At 50.5% G+C, this 17838-nt stretch overlaps 1 protein-coding gene across 3 annotated transcripts in view; it reads right to left on the reverse strand.

Annotated features, from left to right (window-relative positions):
- Positions 1-17838, reverse strand: part of TBC1D14 (TBC1 domain family member 14) — a 102742-nt gene that overhangs the window by 20214 nt on the left and 64690 nt on the right. For 2 of the 3 annotated variants that reach the window (XM_061145443.1, XM_061145442.1), the window contains exons 4-9: positions 11281-11399; positions 9323-9405; positions 7889-8006; positions 5693-5799; positions 1933-2013; positions 761-855 (exon numbers count right to left, since the gene is read on the reverse strand). In XM_061145443.1, the coding sequence (XP_061001426.1) occupies positions 761-855; positions 1933-2013; positions 5693-5799; positions 7889-8006; positions 9323-9405; positions 11281-11399 (603 nt within the window). Of the gene's footprint in view, positions 1-760; positions 856-1932; positions 2014-5692; positions 5800-7888; positions 8007-9322; positions 9406-11280; positions 11400-17673; positions 17771-17838 lie in introns of those variants that run through there. The other variant, XM_061145444.1, reaches the window with a different exon arrangement.

Below are 17838 nucleotides of genomic sequence, written 5' to 3' on the forward strand. Positions count from 1 at the left end.
CGCCCGCAGCGTGGCGGCGCCCGGGAGGGCTCGCTGCCAAGTGTCACCAGGCCGCTCGGCACGTGTCACGGGACCGGACGAGTCAACCGTCGGCCACCGCGGACGAGCTCCACCTACAAGCCGCTCTGAAACAAGCTGGCGGGCCGGGCGTGAGCACCACCCTGGAACAACACCCTTAATTCAGCTGCTGCTGGATGACTGTACTGCCCCTTCAAGTTCAAGGTGACCGGGTACCCAGGCTCTTCAGAGCAGGTAGGTGCCCATGGTCAGTCCGCCTCTGCCTCCCACCACACCCTCATCCTGATGATTCTTTCTGCCCCCTTGCCCCCCGCTGCCTGTCACTGTCTGTGTTTATGACGTTTCAGCACAGCAGGCGCAGGTCGCTAACTCATCTGCTGCTGTTTACTCCACTATCCTTTACTGGTTACCTAGTGTGTGCAAAGCATGATGCTAGAAACACGGGCACGATAGAATCGGACTGGGTATTTAGAAGTCATATTAACTATCTGTCGGAAAGGCTTTAGCTCAGTTCACTTCAGTCGCTCAGTCGTGTCCGACTCTTTGCAACCCCATGGACTGCAGCATGCCAGGCTTCCCTGTCCATCATTAGTTACCCTTATTTTTAACAGTCTGAAAGTATTAACAAAAGACCCGCCCTCCCAATAAAATTCCCCAGTATTTTTCAAACCTGATCACAAATACATGCAATTTTGGCATTTTAGACAAAACGTATTTAAAGCAACAGATCACCACCACTTACTTGCTGGAAAATGCAGAGACTGGGGAACGTTCTGGAGATGTCCAGTTTAATCAGCTCCAGACTGGCTTCTCTGTCTGCTGCTGAAAAACCAGCATCTGCCAAAAGACCACAAGTCATCACACCTCTCAGAGGCAAGTCTGTGGAGCAACTGCAAGGCTTCAGACTCTTAGCAGAGTCAAACAAGGAAGGGACGCTCTTCAGGAGGACGCGGGCCTAATTACAACCTGAACCTACAGCATCAACAGTTTGCAGAGTTCTTTAAGAGCAAAAATCTCACAGTACCATCTAAGGCTAGATCATCATCAGATATTTTCTAGGGTCTGAAATCAAGATCTAATTTGATATTACCTTTTATCAACAACTGTCAGTGGAATTAAGGACAAGTAAGAGAATAAACACAAATGAATTCCACACACAGATAACATCAGAAAAATCATTTGATCTAGAACATCGCTGGTATAAACGTAGAATATGTGGGAGTTACTGCAGCATAACATTACTGTGTGTTATTTGTAACAAATAACTATGGATAACTTGCTTTATATTTTTAAAAATTCCAATACCACATGGTATAAAAAAAGATCAGCAAAATAGATACTACTTAACCAACGGAAGCAACCACAATCATTTGTGTGACATGGAAAACTCTGAAAGCATAACCTAGGGAACGGGCAGTGTCCCGTCCCTTTGGAAGGCCCTCCAACTCTCCTCTATAGACTGGCACGTGGGTCCTCCTGGGGACCAGGCTACTGTCCATCAGCAAACAAAGGAAGCCATACATGACGACCAGCCCTCCAGCACGTCTGGACACAGACAACTCTCAGGAACTTGTATCACCTTTCTTATAAAAGCTTTTTTTCTTTAACTCATTTGATCTAAAAAAAAAAAAAAAAATCCCCTTTTTGGAATTCCCTGGGGGTCTACTGGTTAGGACTCGGGCGCTTTAGCCCAGGTTCAAGCCCTGGTCAAGGAACTAAGATCTCGTGTGCCATACTACACAGCCAAAAAAAAATTTTTTTAATCCCTTTTCCCAAGAAGATTTCAGAAATTTGCACCAACCACTATTTCAGTTAAGGAAGCTTTCTTTGTTATGTAATAAATAATGATGTGCATAATATTTACAACTTATAAAGCTGACCAAAAGAGCACGCTGGTGTTGCCGTCACACACACCTTCGGTCTCTGCTTCGGAGCCTCCCGTGCTCAAAGACCGCCACCGCTCCTTTGCTCGGGCGAGGCAGATGTCGAAGAGCTCTGCAAGAAAAGCCTTCGGTAAGCATCACATGCATACGCACGTCTCCCCAGCACACCACAGAATACACTGCCGGCTCGTTCAAATAATTAAAGTTCAACCACAGACTCCACACTTACTATAGCTACTTCCTCCCTTCTGGCCGGAAGGCACTTCTGTTTTCTAAAGACATCACCATATAGAAAGAAATACACAAAATGCCACTATGCCTGGTGTTTATTACACCACCCACCCATAAAGCTCTTCTGTTTTGATGTGCTTGATGAGGCTATGGCCTCACTAGACTCTGAGCTCCTGGGGGTAAGACTGTGAGGGCCTCTGGTCATATCTGAATCCAGAACAAACAGCACCAGGACTGACACAGATCAGGACCATCAGTGAGCACGTGACTGATGAGCAAGGTGGGAAACAAGTAGAAAGCCCATCTGGTTTCAAAGAAAGACCAGACGGACCCGCTACCCTCGGCCCAGTCTTCCTGAACTTGTTGCCTGAAAGTGCGGGAAGGGTGAAAGCAACATAGGCAGAAGTTTCAAAAATAAATGTTCTCAGTGGCAGCAAAGTAGCAAGACAGTCTCTCATAAGACAACCATCAAATCTCCATATCTGGAACTTATTTGTTCACTCTTCTCTTTGGGTAGTCTGGCACTAGTGAAATAACTTGAGCTCACAAATCTCTCTGCCGTGCACAGACCTCCACGCCCCACCCTTCCTCAAAGACTGAACCCAGAGACACCTCTGAACCTCTGCCAGTCCATCCAGCCCTGGGTGCCTCCCGGTTCCTCTGCCTCCAACACTGCCCAGCCACTGGCTGCCCTGGATCATGAGCAGTCACTGAGACTTCCACTGCTGCTGCCCAGAGAATTCCTACCGCTTCATTCTTTCCTTCAGTACTTCTGGAAAATAAAGCAGAGCACAACTGCCTTCCAGACAGTAAATGATATTTTTAAAAATACAAGTGAAATTCTAGTAACACTATTGTGTTGTAACAAGCGAAATTGTGATTACCAACCTCCCTATAACCTTGTGAAGGAAGGACCTGACTACGCTCGTCTGCAAGGGCAGAATAACTATGAAACGAAACATCACATTAACTTCATATTAACCTGGAAGGCAGCATGTATCTGAGCTCAGCAGCTTATGGGACAAACCTGGGGATGTGCTGAGCGGGAGCCACAGGGTCTGGGGCGCCCCTGCCCACTCTGCTTCCAGGAGGCGGGTGGAGCTTTGCTCACTTTGGCAGGAGGTGGACAAAAACCACCACGTGGCCCCTGACCACGGGGAACCGCTTCCCAGCAAGGGATCTGACAGTTAAAGCACAGAGGCGGGCAGCCCTGGGGTAGCATAGGTCAGACGGCAGTTTTCACAACACCGCCATGGTTTAACTGGCATGCGTTTGTGGGCAGAGAGGGAGTTCAGTGACTCCACCTTCTTCCCGGAGGAGCTCCCAAGTGCAAGGCTGACTCCCCCCAGAGTGAAGGCAATGGTACTACCAGGCTGATGTTCAGCGACTTTCCAATTGCACAGCCACAGAAACAGCAAAACCTTGGGGCTTCCTGAATCGCAGCACGGGCTTCAGGGTTAGCTGACTAACCTGTCAGCGTGGCTGACTTCCTCAGTAGGGAAACAAGGTCCACAGCTCCTGCCCCTCAGACTGCTGTCAACGTTCCCCAAGACGTGAGAAAGGATCTATCCGACGCCTGGCCTCAAGAGGGGGCTTCAAGCTCATCAGTGTAGTCACGGTGGCTTCCATACACAGCCAATCTTGAGACTAAGGAGGACCCAATAAGGTGGCATTCACACGCATTCATTCACTCCTTCATCCATCCAGCAAACCCTTCCTGAGGGCCTGACTGTGCAGAGAGGTTGTACAGGGTTTCAGGTGACAGAAGGGACATGAAGGCATGAGGCCCCAGCCTGCTGAGCACCAAGTGAGGTGGGTAGCTGACTTCAGCAGCTAGTTACAGAAGGAAGACACAATTTAAATAAAACGGACCGATATCAAGACTTGCGCAGACTGTCAAGGCATGTGACTGATTAATTAAGGCATGTGACTGATTAATTAAGCCATTTAGCCTGATACACTGTGATACAGACCTATGGGGGATTTTAATTTAAATGAAACCAGTGCAGCCAATGATGAGAATGAAAAATTAAATAGAATCCACACACACAGAGAATGCTGCATTGCACCCAGCTGGCTTAGAGCTGTTGACACGTTTAGAACAGTCCCTGTTCTTGAGACAAATGGTAGTCCATTCTTCAAACACTGACTTCTGGGGAAGCTTTTGTGAAACCATTTCCACAAGTAAATGTTACACATCTTTTCACCTACAGAGGTTAAGTTTTGGGCAGGTATGGGCTAACCAAAAAAAAAGAAAAAATGGAACTCTGAGGAGATGACAAAGAAAAGAACCAGTAACCATCCACCCAACCAGCTGTCACTACTCAAGAGGAAGAACACTGCTGGCCAGGGCTGAAATCGCAGCGTAAGATCAATATCTTACAAAATAAAATTTACAACAACAGTATGAACCCCAGCCACAGAGAAGATACAAACCAATCTATTTTACACTCAAGGGCCTTCAACGGGGTCAAAAACCAGCCACCACCAACTCTACAAGCTGGGCACTAATACAGAGAAGACAAGGAAAGAGTTCCTGGCCTAGGCAGTGTAGACCGCAGACAGAGAGGAAATTTGATATTACTTTTATGAACAACCGTCAGTGGAATTATGAACAAGTAAGAGAGTAAACACAAATGAATTCCAGACACGGAAAACACCAAAAAAAATCATTTTATATAGAACATTGCAAGTCTAAACGTAGAATATGTTTATTCTAGACTGCAGACAGAGAGGAAGGGAGGGAAGTAAAGATTCCTGTTCACCGGGCACTTCATTGTGGGCCTGAGCTAACAGGGTGGGTTTCACCCTGGGTCACAGCCTGCAGAGCACTGGACAGGGAGGGAGTGAAGCAGTGGACACACTCGTGGAAGAAAAGCTCCTCCGAACTGTCCGAGGGCATGCAGCGGGACAGATAGCCCTGAGAAAGCAGGGTCCAGGAGCTCTCTGGTGGTCGGTGGCTAGGACTCGGGGCTTTCAGTACTGTGGGCCGGGGTTCAATCCCTGGTCTGGGAACTAAGATCCCACAAGCTGCACAGCATGGCACCTCCAAAAATGAGGGTACAGAGCTCCCCTCCCTCTGGACTGAAGCTACTAAACCCTTAGGGGCCAGGCTGTAGCATACTGTGCTGTCCCCGCTAAGCGGCTTATATATAAGACGCCAGGGCCAGGCGGGATCACAAAAACCCCAAACACAGCACCTCCACAGACAGAAACACCCCCCCACACACCGTTTTCCTGTCCCCATTAAGGCTTGCTTTCCACAGGACTTGAGGAGCGATCCCGGCGTGACTCAGCCCACCGATGCCCCACCCTGTGTGTCAGGGAAGGAGGCGGGCTCAGGAGGGAGGCAGGCGTCGGCTCTGAACCACCAGATGACTGAGGCACCCAGGGGGAAACCCCGGTCCCCACTCCACCGCTTCCCAGAGGGCACACTGGCCTCTCGAAGGACACGGCTTCGTGGCAACGGCTGCCTTTCTTCCTGACCGGGCACACGGGATGAGAGACACCTCAGGACCGAGGGTAGGCTCCCCGGGCTGAGGACCACGCAAGCCACTCACCGTGGGTGATGTTTAACTCGTTGCCAATGGCTAAGCTCCAGACCTTGCCTCTCACGCTGGGAGGGATTCCCTGCCACCACAAATCTCGAACTTTTCTAGAGCACCACCTGGACGAAAATGGAAGCATGAGCTTATGAGTTTGTTCTCAGTGAAGAAACACTTGTCTGCCCATATGCTTAACCCCAAGCCAAAGAAGTGTATATCACAGCCCTGGCCTCAGGGGGCTCACAGCTCAGCGATCTGTACCGACCAGGAGACCAACGGCTGCCTTCCACTGGGCAGTGAACATGCCAGGCACACTGCAGGCACTGCTCACGCACAGATGGGCACCAGCAACCAGAGGGGCCCAGAGCCCTGCTCCGAGGCAGAGTCTGCCTGACAGAGCATCCTGAGCAGACGAAGAGCGGGAAGGGCTTTCTGAGCGGAAAGCACAGCAACAAGAGACGACCTGGCCTGCTCCGGGAACCGCACACAGCTGGGCAAGTGTCAGGGTGGGGGGGCCAGGAGGCACCGCCACAGAGCGGCAGGGGGCGGGCAGACCGCAGGGCCTCCTGAAGGGAGCCGGAGGGCACAGCCGCCCACCTCTGCAGTGCTGCACATGGGTGAAGCGCTTAGGCAACGAGCTGAGAGCGGGCTCACACCACTCCGAGCTGCACAGGGGGCCTGCGTCTGCTGCACACAGTGAACACACGCTGCTAACAGATGGGGACAAGCGTGAAGGTGCCGAAGGGAGCACGGGCTGATGGCGCAGAGCCCACGGCTGCAGCCCCGTCCCACCCTCACCTGGGAACCTGGAGAAAGCCCCTTCTCCTCTCTCACTCAGCGCCCTCCTGCCTAAGGCCAAGATGATGAAACCTCTCCCCACACAGAGGGCCCGAGAGGATGAAATGGGGAGGCCACAAAGGCAGCCAGCACAGAGCCTGGCACCCGGCGCGGGTCACTGGGCGGCAGTTCTGGTGTGCATGCACGCCTCTGGATGCCATCAAGCATCAGGCGGTGCGGGACGGGCCTGACCGGGTCCTGCCACCACACGGGGAGACAGTCCAGGCTTCTGAATACCTCAACTCTTGTTACTGGGCCCCATTTGGGAAGAAGAGCTTTCTGACCATGTGTAGCCTACTAAAGACACTGCCTAGAAAAACAGGCTCTGGGCACAGCGTGTCGTCCCAGTGGAAAGCCTCAACACAGTGATCTCCCCCCAACCCCACTCCCAGTGATGAAAGTGAATGACAGCCAGGGTAAGTGCCAGAGCAAGTCCCCAACTTCCTGACCCACGGTTCAGGTTGAAAAGAAGAAAAAGAGGAACTAGCATCCAAGCCTCTCCACAGCTCCCGCTGATGGGGCGAAGCCCAAAAGGAGCCACCAGCCTCTGTGAGTGGGCCTGGGACTGCTGTCCATCCACACACCAGCCCCCAGCCATCCACACACCAGTCCAGGGCTGCCGTCTGCACACTGGCCCCCAGCCACCCTGAACACACAGGAGGAAAAGATCCACAGCGCCTCTTCAGACAGAAAGAAGACAGCAGCTGCAGTGGGTCCTGACTCCTGGGGGCTGTCGTCAGAGCAGCTCCCGCACCCCGGCTCACTCAGAGGACAGAGACACTTGAGCAGACGGTGCAGTGTACCCGGGGGTCCTCTGCTGGCACCTGGAGCCAGGGCCAGGGCAGAAAAGGCTTCCCCAAGGAAGACTGAGCTTTAAAGAACAAAGCGTTAACTGGACAAGGAGATACGGGGCAAGAGCACTTGAGACAGCCGGAAGAGAACAGGCAAAGGCCCTGAGGCTCCCCAAGGGAAGGACTCGTCCAAGCAAAGGAGTGGTGAAAGGCGAGGCCACAGGGAAAGGGACCAGCTACGTGACGGGAGGCCCACCAGCTAAGCCAGGAAACTCCCGTCTTACACGGGAGTCACAGGAAGCTGCTGCCATGTGAAGAGTGGAAGTGACACAGGACTGTGCCGCAGACAATCCTCTGACTGCTGAGGACAAGATGAGGTGGAAGGGGCGGGAGAGGAGGGCTGCCAGAGCGCCCAGGGAGGAACAAGGCTGAACCAAGGCAGGGGAAGGAGACCGTGTGGCTCAAACTCATCAGGTAACTTCATCAAAGTCTGTGACGCGAGCTACACTTAATACAGCTGCTTCCCATAAATTCTGCCAGGAAACGACATGCCATTCAGGGTGTCTGTGAGGTCAGAGCTTACATTGTTTCCCAGTTGGGCAAAATCTCGTTGTTCCAAGTGAGGACCGCATTTCCAATACTTTCTTCTAGTCTGCATCTTTCTTCCAGCTGCTTTTTCCTCCTCTGGGCTTCTTTCAGCTCTAGACATCACAATTAAAAAGAAGAAGAAAACACCTGTTAGCTGATATCCACTGATTCTCAGCTGGGCAACTTTACTCAAAGAGTCAGGCTGCAAAAACCCCAGAAAGACAGCACTGAAGTGGAGCAGTGTTTAAGACCTGACCTGGTTCATCGCACAGCTTAGAAGTCTAGAAACCTTAGCTGCTATTTATCATTCAGTCAGCCTTTTGTAACACACATATAACATGTATACAGAAAAGTACTCAGACAAGAACATGACAAAACTATCACATAGTAGACAAACCCATGGAATCACCAGCCCGACCAGGCGGCTGCACAGGAGCAGACACCAGCAGCTCTGTGCTCATCACCCAGTCCCCTTCCCAGTGGTACCTGCACCCTCACCTCTCACAGTGTAAGAGTAACTCTTAGCATGCAGCAGCAACCTAGAGAAACACCACGCCTTTTCACTTACATATACCTTCTTGGGGGGTAAAATACACAAAACATAAAATGTCCCACTTTATCCCCGTTAAGCGTGAAGCTCAGTGGCATGAAGTACATTCACACTGTTATGCAACCATCACGGTCACCTTCCAAACTGGAACTCTGTCCCCATGAAACACCCACTTCCCATGCCATCCCTTTCCCGCTCCCCAGCCCCTGGCAACCTCCAGTCTAATTTCTGTGTCTGTGGAATCTGACTATTCTATTGGGTTGGCCAAAGAAGTTCATTTGGGGTTTTTTGTTGGAACTTTGGCCAATCCAATAGATACCTCATATAGGTGGAATCATACAGAATTTATCCTTTTGTGTCTGGTTTATTTCACTTACAACAATGTCTTCAAGCTTCATGTTGTAGCATGTGTCAGAACTTCATTCCTTTTTAAGGCTGAATGATATTCCGTTGCATGGGCAGACCATGTCATTTTATTATATACACTTTTTAAACATCTAAGAATCGTGGGGTTTTTAGGTGTCATGAGGCACTTTAACAAGTCCCAACACATCTCCTTCTAAGTAAGGGGAGCTGAGCCCACAGAGGGCAGAGAGCCACCTCCCCATCCCCATGAGCTAAGGCTTTGCCCACCCTTGCACTTTCATCCTACACAGACTCTTTCCTCACGTAAATTCAAAGTATTACCTTGAATAAAGTTACCAGGAATGAATAGTTGGCAGAAATGTACATTTTTGATGAAAAATTATAAATTTCAAAATATTAAAGGCATTCACCAAAGTTCAGGTTCTAAAGCTTCAAAAGGTAAAGAGAAAATACCTAGGAAGGCACAAAATCTTGTGCTGCCTTACATAACCAAAGACGTGTGAATTCCATTACCTCGTTTTTTGGCCTGAACCACCATCTCTTCATACTGTTGCCTGTGTTTCTGAGCTTCTTCAGCTGGCTTTGCTGGGAGATTTCTTGATAGGAAAAAAAAAAAGATTTTTCACCATTTTAAATATTAAAGAGAAACCTGAAGCATCGTTTACTTAAAAAAGGAGAAGCTCAAAGACCAAAACCACCTTTGTTAGATGATAAAGCCACAGCCTAAAAAAATTTTTTTTACAAAAGTAAAATAAAGCTCATTTTTAAAAACTTGAAATCTGAAGGTTAGCAGAAAGAAGAAAATAGCAATTACCCACAATTCCAACAGAGATAAACACTTAAATCTTTTAGTGTCTTTTTTCACCCCAGGTCTCCAAAGAAACTTTGATTTGACCACATGCACTGATCACTGTCAGCAGTCACTGGTGAAGTACTCTAATGGCATATATTATATATGCATGAATCTACTCCCTGGCCTGCTTTTTAAGTGTGCAAGTCTCATACTAGCTATGTGGTTCATCTGTCTGATATCTGTATCTATATACACACACACACATAGCTTCATACAGCAATTCTAAACATCTAAATGTGGTGGACAGCTTCGAATTCTGGTTAAAAAAAATAAAAGGCACGTTCTCTTTCTGAAACATGCTCGTGAGTTTGCTGGCTCTGGAGAACTGGGAGGGTGGCCACGTCTGGCTGGCTGGCTACCTCGCAGCGTCACCCGCACTCCCCGCGCTGAGCTGAATGACCGTCTCTACTGCACGGCAACAGCTCACGTCTCAGGGAGCATCACAAGGCCTGAGCTTCACAGGGTGGCAGCTGTTACCCACAGCCCCTAAGTCCCTACCTACCTCCGAGCCCGCCATGTCAGTTTCTCTTCCCACCTACCCATACATCCACAATGTCCAACGACCAAAAGTTAACATCAGAAGACACATATTGCTTCTTCAGACTTCATCAATTTTAAATGTCAGGGTTGGCAGGACCTTAGAAATTCTAGCTCAGTGTTTTACAATCTCTCTTCAAGAAAAAAAAAAAAGTTGTGGAATCTTTCTGTTCAAAAATAGGGTTCTATGGAAACCTGATGCTTAACTAGTGATAAGCTCTGGCCTGGTACGATGGAGCAATCCCTTTATCTAACTAAGGTCTCCAAACACGATCTGCAGGCCAGTCACCGAAACCAATCTTGTCAGTTCCAGGCAAACCAGAGGCTGGAAGGGAGGGGACTCACTAGGTTCACCCAGCCTGTTTACCGCAGCACATCCTGAAGAACCAGCAGGCTAGTGCAGGCACTGTTCTGCCATTGTCTGGGGTACCTCCAAAACACCCTCTTCAGAGTATTCGCTCTGCTGTTTCTTACAGTTACAAGCCAGTCTATAATTAATAACAGCTCTGCAAGTATTTAGACATGCTAAATTAAAAAGTCACTTGAATGGAAAATCCGGGTTGAAACTTCTAGGTTAGGGCTTCCCTGGTGGCTCGGTGATAAAGAATCTGCCTGCCAACACTGGAGACTCGGGTTCATCCCCTGATCCGGGGAAGATCCCACATGCCACGGAGCAGCTACCCCTCTGTGCCGCAGCTACTCAGTCTGTGTTCTAGAGCCCGGAGCTGCACCTGGAGAAGGCCCTGCAGTGAGAAGCCGGCCTCCTGGACTAGAGAGGAGCCTCTGCTCTCCACATCAAGGGAGAAAAGCCTGAGCGGCAGCAAAGACTCAACAGAGCCAAAAATAAAAATTAATTAGTTAAAAGAAACCCACTTCTATGTTACATGAAACTTTTCCCAATCAGTCATACTGTCATACAGGATACACATTAGCACAGGGGACAGACGGAACCTGTGTTTTCAATAAGTGACGTGCCAACTTGTTCTTCCCCTCATGACCCAGTCCTTTGCTAATGAAACGGTGACCACAAATGGACTTATCCCCCAAAAGAAACTCTCTACAGACTCTTATTCAGACTCACGCTGGTCTGTCTTCCAGGATGAGTGCGGTGGTGGAAAGAGGCTCAAAATCAAGATTCTTCCTCACATTCTGCTTCGGAGAGGGAGGCTTGCTAGGTCGTCCAGCCTTGTCTTCATATTCCTAGGACAAAGAAACCAGGGATAACTCCAGGCCCAGCCAATTCTGAGGTTACAAAGTAAGAAAGCTGTTTTGTTATGAATTATGAAGTCCTTTAAGTTGACTGTGAGGACGACACACTGACAGTATTTCTTGCTCTTAGAAGGAAGAACTGCCAGTGAGAGGCTTCCTGCAGCTCTGCCAGCTCAGGCCATCACTTCACGGGGACTGGGGGCCTTCCACACCAGCAGGGAAGTCACTAAAGATCTCATCCTTCCAGCTGCCCCTCTGAGGGACCACAAACATCGACTCAGGTCTCCCGTGCATCTTCTGTGTAAGAGGCGTGTACTCTGTCTTCTGGACACGGTAAATCTGAAATGATTGTTGCAGTGGCCACCAGGAAGCTCAGAGTCAGAGTAACAGCCAATTCTGGCACTCCTCTGAACCCCTGGCTTCATCTCCCACTCCCATCCTAAATTTCTAAAGCATTTTCATTTATCCCACTGCATTTTATCGATTTTTTTTAACTTTTCAAATCTTTTCCAAAATGAGGAAGGAGATAAAAAGTTTTTGCTTGCAGGTGCTTAAAGCTGTTTCATTTTCTTAAAGCAGAAACATCAAAAAAAGAAATTCTTTAACACCTTTGTATGAAGCCATCGTTGCAAGTTGGTACATAAATAACTGTGCCATGCCCTGGAAATCTTGGAGCAGTGTCCGCACCTTCAGGTCACTAATCTGTCCTGTGAACTGCAACCACAAAACCTCAGTCACACCTAGTGACCCACATTCCAAACACCCAACCAGCAGAGTTCAGGAGAGCCAAGTACCTTGGGCCCAAGAGTCCAGTTTCTAAAATCATGTGTGTATCCTTGTGTGCATGGGCGCATGCTAAGTCACTTTGTCACACTGACTCTCCGCAACCCTACGGATTGTAGCCTCTGGGCTCCTCTGTCCATGGGACTCTCCAGGCAAGGACAGTGCAGTGGGTTGTCATGCCCTCCTCCTCTGTACCCTTAGCCTTCTGCAAAAATAAAAACGAGCATTTTCTTGTTGTCTATTACAGACAAGGCTCTCAGGACTCTCCCTTAAGTCAAGGCAGCCAAGCTGGGAAGGTTAGGACAAACAACAGAGCAGTTGGCCTAAGATTTAAGTGAGCACTCCAGATGCAACAGAAGCAGTATCAGGAGTGGAAAGTGATGAATTGCTAAGTGAATTTTATTAACTCTAGTTGTTAATGGGGTGTTACTGGTAAAATTATTTGGCTAGCGATTACTCTCTCAGACAGAAAAGCCTACTGAGGTTTCTAAAAAGCTTAAAGGAAAAACTGCTTCCTCAGAACCCACAGGTTGTGAAAAGGGTATGCCCCGAGACGCAGGTGGGAGGGGCAGTTTCTGAACCTCTGGACGTACAGGGTTAGACGGCTCAGCATTGTTCGTTGCTGTTGTTCAGTTGCTATGCCGTGTCTGACCCTTTGTGACCCCACGGACTGCAGCACACAAGGTTTCCCTGTCCTTCACCATCTCCCAGAGCTTGCTCAAACCCATGTCCATTGAGACAGTGATGCCATCCAACCATCTCATCCTCTGTCGCCCCCTTCTCCTGCTCTCAATCTTTCCCAGCATCAAGGTCTTTTCCAATGAGTCACCCTGATGTAAAACGGTTCCATTAAAATCTAAAATGACCTCCGCTTACCCAAAGCTGAGAAAAGGGACTCGTGTGTTCAGCCATTCAAACACTTGAGCACCTCCATGTGCCAGGCACTCAGCTGCAACTTAACATGGTAATAAACAACTATGAGGAAGTGTCATATGTAGCACCTGAAGCAGAACCTTGAACTTTATAGGAAAACTACCTAGAGTTGTGCTCAGAAAGGTTCTGAGACACGTTGCATTTTAACAAGCATTGTTAATGAACACCCTGTAAAGTGCTACTCATGTGCTGACCCTGGTCTGATGAACTACATGCCAAGGCCAAAGAAGCGGAGCCCCAAGTTAGATGCCCCAGAATGTGGATGCCCATTGCCACTTGCTACTGGGCGCTTTATCTCCATAACAGTCTCTACGGCAGGCGTCACGGTGTTTTACAAGTAGGACCCCTGAGGTTCAAAGTGACTTGCCCCCAGGCCCACAGCCAGCAAGGTGCTGAACCTGTAGGACTCTCCTCTCCGACCCTCTGCGCAGGCCTGACCTCCCCCGCGGATACACTCAAAACACGTGTGCAGCCGTGGAGAGAAGGGCCCAGGGCCCATTCAAGTCACGTGTGGTCTCTGGGGCCAGACAGGCCCGGCAGCAAATTCAGATCCACCAAGAACCAGCCTCGACCTCCGGCGAAGCACAACGAAGCCTGCCGGTGCCTCACTTCCTCATCTGCAACACGGGGAGCAGCGCCTGGCAGAGGGGGCTGTCTCAGGAGCGAGGCGAGGCGAGGGAGGCAGCCAGCGCAGCCCCGGGGGCAGAGGGGCGCTCCCGGAAGACGGCCCCGGCTGCTGTCTGCCACGACCCTTTTCCCCTGGGGCCTGAAACTATGTAAGGCAGGGGGAAAAATTGCTCTATGGCCAAACAACAATCCAGGAGCCCTGCAAAGTCTGCAAAGAGCACAGATATGAAAAGGAGTTGTAACGTTAATTAAATGCCTTGATTTGTGATCTTTAAAAGATCAGTCTCTTCAGTGGGAGCTCAGAGGCTCCACCATAGATGATAAAACACAGCACAGCTGTGACGAGCCAAGCGCTTCCCAAGGGCTTCACACGGAACCGGCTCAACTCCGCCCTCACACCACGCCGCCCGGAGAGAGAGGACCTGCAGCCGGGCGGCCGGGGGGCCGCAGGAGACGAGCAGGAGCACCCAAGCTCTGCAGCCACACCGCCCACCGCAGGCTGCACGGGCCGGAAGGCGTTCACTCACTCACGTCCAGGCCAAATAAAGCTTTCATCTATGACACAAACCTGTGACAGCCAATTAAGTACAGACGCAAGGCAGATACGTATGATTTAATCACATACTGCACGGCATGATTAAAAAAAAATAGGCCTGTCCCGTCCACACTTGCAATCCCAGGGAAGGCCTCTTCAACATTTTAAACGGCATTTCAGAACACGAACAGCTCTGGAGATTGTTAACAGGTCCTACTCCAAACCTAGTGCTCACACTGCTACCTAGAGAAGTCAACAGTAAGCTCATCTTCCAAACCCGACAAGCCAACATCAGGAACAAGAGAGAGGACGCGTCACTCTCAGGAAAAAAAACAACTTTCAGCTGTGAGTTTATCAACATTGAGGTCAGCATGTGATGTGGCAAGAGCTGGGGATTTGGAAGCAGAAAGACTCAGTTCTAAGTCCTAGCTCTGATCTGAGGCAAATCATCTTGCTTCTCTCTCAGCCATGAAAAGGAGCAACTGTGAAGACTCCCGTGATGGTGAGGTGACGGACATGCGTTCTATGGCTGCCCATAAAGTATGAGCCCTTTCCCTGTGCCAGGCAAACGGCGGGGTCATCCCTGCCTCAGTCCAAGTCACCATCTCAAAGCTTCTCCTCCTCCTGGGGCCCCGATGGGATCAAGTTTCGAAGTTTTCTGGTTTAAACCAAGTAACAATGCCATTCATTGCTGTGGAAGTCCTGCAGGCTAATAAAGATAAAACATCCACTCAAGGAACGGCTACAGATTCCAACACCCTGTATAACCTGAGGGAATTTAGAATGGAGTTCTTCAAAGTTCTAGGGGCAAATCAGTTTAAATGGTCATGACAGCATTTTTAAAATCAAACAAACAACAACAACAAAACCAGGGTGCACACAGTAAGGAGACTGTGTTTCAGTTCTATACCTACTTATAGCTGTGCCTTTTGAGAGCACTGAGTCTCAACCCAAACTGTCTAACCCAGGGATAGGAGTGGGGGGGGGGGTGCCAAACAAGGTTTGCAGGCCACTCATTCAGAACAGGTCATAGTCCCTGCCGGGAGTGGTTTACCTCGTATGCTGCTGGGAAGGTAAGATCAGCAGCAGAGGGAGAGCAGCAAACAAAACCTACTGTATCCCACCCCAAGAAAACCTACTGTACTAACCAGGGGCTAACTGTGGGGCATGTCTGATAACCCAGCAAAGGGTCAGGAAAAAAAGCAGCAAGCAGGCAGCGAGCCAAGACAGCTGAGCAGGGCCTCAACACCACACAGGGGCAGGGACCTCATGTGTGAAGGGGACGTGCAGACCCCAGGCCTGAAGGGCTCATGCCAGCTGGGGCAGGAAGATGCCAGCAGAGGCTGCGAGGCCAGGGCAGATAACAAACCATGCCGTGAAAGGGCAAGCCACAGCTGCGAGAGCCCCAAGGACAGGACACCGATGGCTGGAGCAAGGCAGAGAAAGCGTTTCCTAAAGGGTGCCATCTCAGCGCACAGAGGACGGAGGAGCTGGGCTAGAAGCCACGAGAGCCAGGCATCCTGACAGCATGACAGCGGCCAAGAGACAACGCTCGGCAGGCCTGTCTGCGGGCGGCACGGGCACTTTAAACCAGGAATGATGCTGAGTCAAAGTTCTGTTCCAGATTTCCCGGGCTCAGTAACGAGCTACCTGGAAGTGATGGGACAAGCTGAGAGCAAAGGAGAGAAAGAGAAAAGGAAGAGCCAGCCTTGGCGCAGAGCCAGGCAGTGAGCAGCCCAGGGCTCAACGAGCCCGGTCAACACAGCCAGCGGCAAGGTCTTCCTCCTGTGCACGATCCGAACAGCGCATCAGACTCCAAAACTAAGTGTGTATACTCTGCTGGTTAAAGAAGAAATGACAAAAAGTCTACCTCAACAGACATTTGCCTAAGAGGAAACGATCAAGATTCCCAAAGGGTGAAAAGGAGGAATTCCTGGGAGAATGACCAGAGGGGTGTCACTGCTACTCACAGCACTGGAAGAGCGCGGTGAAAGGCAGCCGTTTATGCCCCAATGTGGCAACAGAAGCCCCTCAGCTTCCTGAAGTCTACCCCAGCTACAAGGAGAAAGGGTCATCAGTCAAAACCTGTGCTTATGCCTTGGACTCAACTGGTTACAGTATCAAGAGGAGCTTTTTAAAACAAACAGAAGGTTTTAGAGGTATGTCTAGAATAAAAGCACAGCAGGTCACCACCTGGCACCTATTAGAAGACTAATAAGCCAACAAGAGTGACACCACGGCCACCACCTGGGCACAGGCGAGGGCCCTGCCAGAGAGGCGCTGGGTGGGAGTTGGCAGCAGGCCTAGGTCTGAACCAGCACTTCCCGACCATCAACACCAGCAGCGCGACCTTGAGCGTGTTTCTTCAGGTCTCCAAGCCTGTTTCCCCATCTATTCAATAGGAATGAACCAACATAACACACAGCCATAGCAGGGGTCCAAAAAAGGCCAAGGGGTGTTACTACAAAATGATTTCTCATAGTTTTTCCCCACTAAGAAGGATGCTTAATAAGGCTGCGGTGAAGACCAGATGAACGTGAAGCATCCAGAACACTGCAGCGGGCTTTGCCCTTTGTAACGAGCAACTTTTGGGGAGGGGTGAGCGTGGTTTTGGAATGTGGGACACGAGACGGGTTATGTTCTGCCATTTACAGCGAGTAGGAGTAGCCTGAACAGGTCTTAAAAACACTGGGACTTCTGAAGCGACAGTCCTCTGTGACCAATGAGGCTGACTTCACAGTAAGAGGGACCCCCGGGATCCTCTGAAGGGCTCCTCCTACTTCACCTCTTTCACCCACTTACTAGTCTTTTCCCCAGAAAGCATCCTCTAGGTTACCGGAAATGTTGGCATTTGGGAAACAACTCTCAGGAGGCCTGTCATAGTCCTTCCAAAACATGTAGAACACAGACCTGGACTGGTGAATGAAATGCAATAAATCTGAACTATGGGTTTTAACAAGCCTGCCTACTGTTGCCATCTGACCACTTTTATTCGCACGGGGAGCGAACAGGGGGGAGTAGGGTCCTGATCCCGTACAAAGGCTTCCCCACTCAGGCCTCTAAGAGGGGTGCCTGGCCTGTCCTCAATCTGAACACCGGCTTGCAATCCCCTTGTGGGCGATGAGAATCAGGACGCGCCGATGCTCCCTCTTACGGTCTCCCACGGTACCCGTTAAAACTCAACCCTTTCCAGGGCACCGCAGACAAAGCACGGCAGTTGAGGAGGAAGGCGCAGCGCCGCGGCCGCATGCAAGCTGCAGCTCCCTGGAGCAGAGAAGATGCGTGGAGCGCCCACACATGCACACGGCGCACCCACGCGGGGACCTCCGGCCGGGGCCGGGCAGGCGGGCCCCCCGGAGGGGCGTGCTTGGGCCCGGCTCCACTCACCATGAACGCCGTGGGGCTCAGAGGCGCGCGGCCGGCGGCTCCATGCCCGAGCGGGGTTTCCGCGGCGGGACCTCGGGCGGCGGCTCCGGCGGCTCCGGCGGCGGCGGCGGGCGGGCGGGGGCGGCAGGCCGCTCAATCGCGCGCAGACGCCGCGCAGCCAATCTG

Source organism: Dama dama, chromosome 6 (genome assembly GCF_033118175.1).
Source record: "Dama dama isolate Ldn47 chromosome 6, ASM3311817v1, whole genome shotgun sequence".
Lineage (NCBI taxonomy): Eukaryota > Metazoa > Chordata > Mammalia > Artiodactyla > Cervidae > Dama > Dama dama.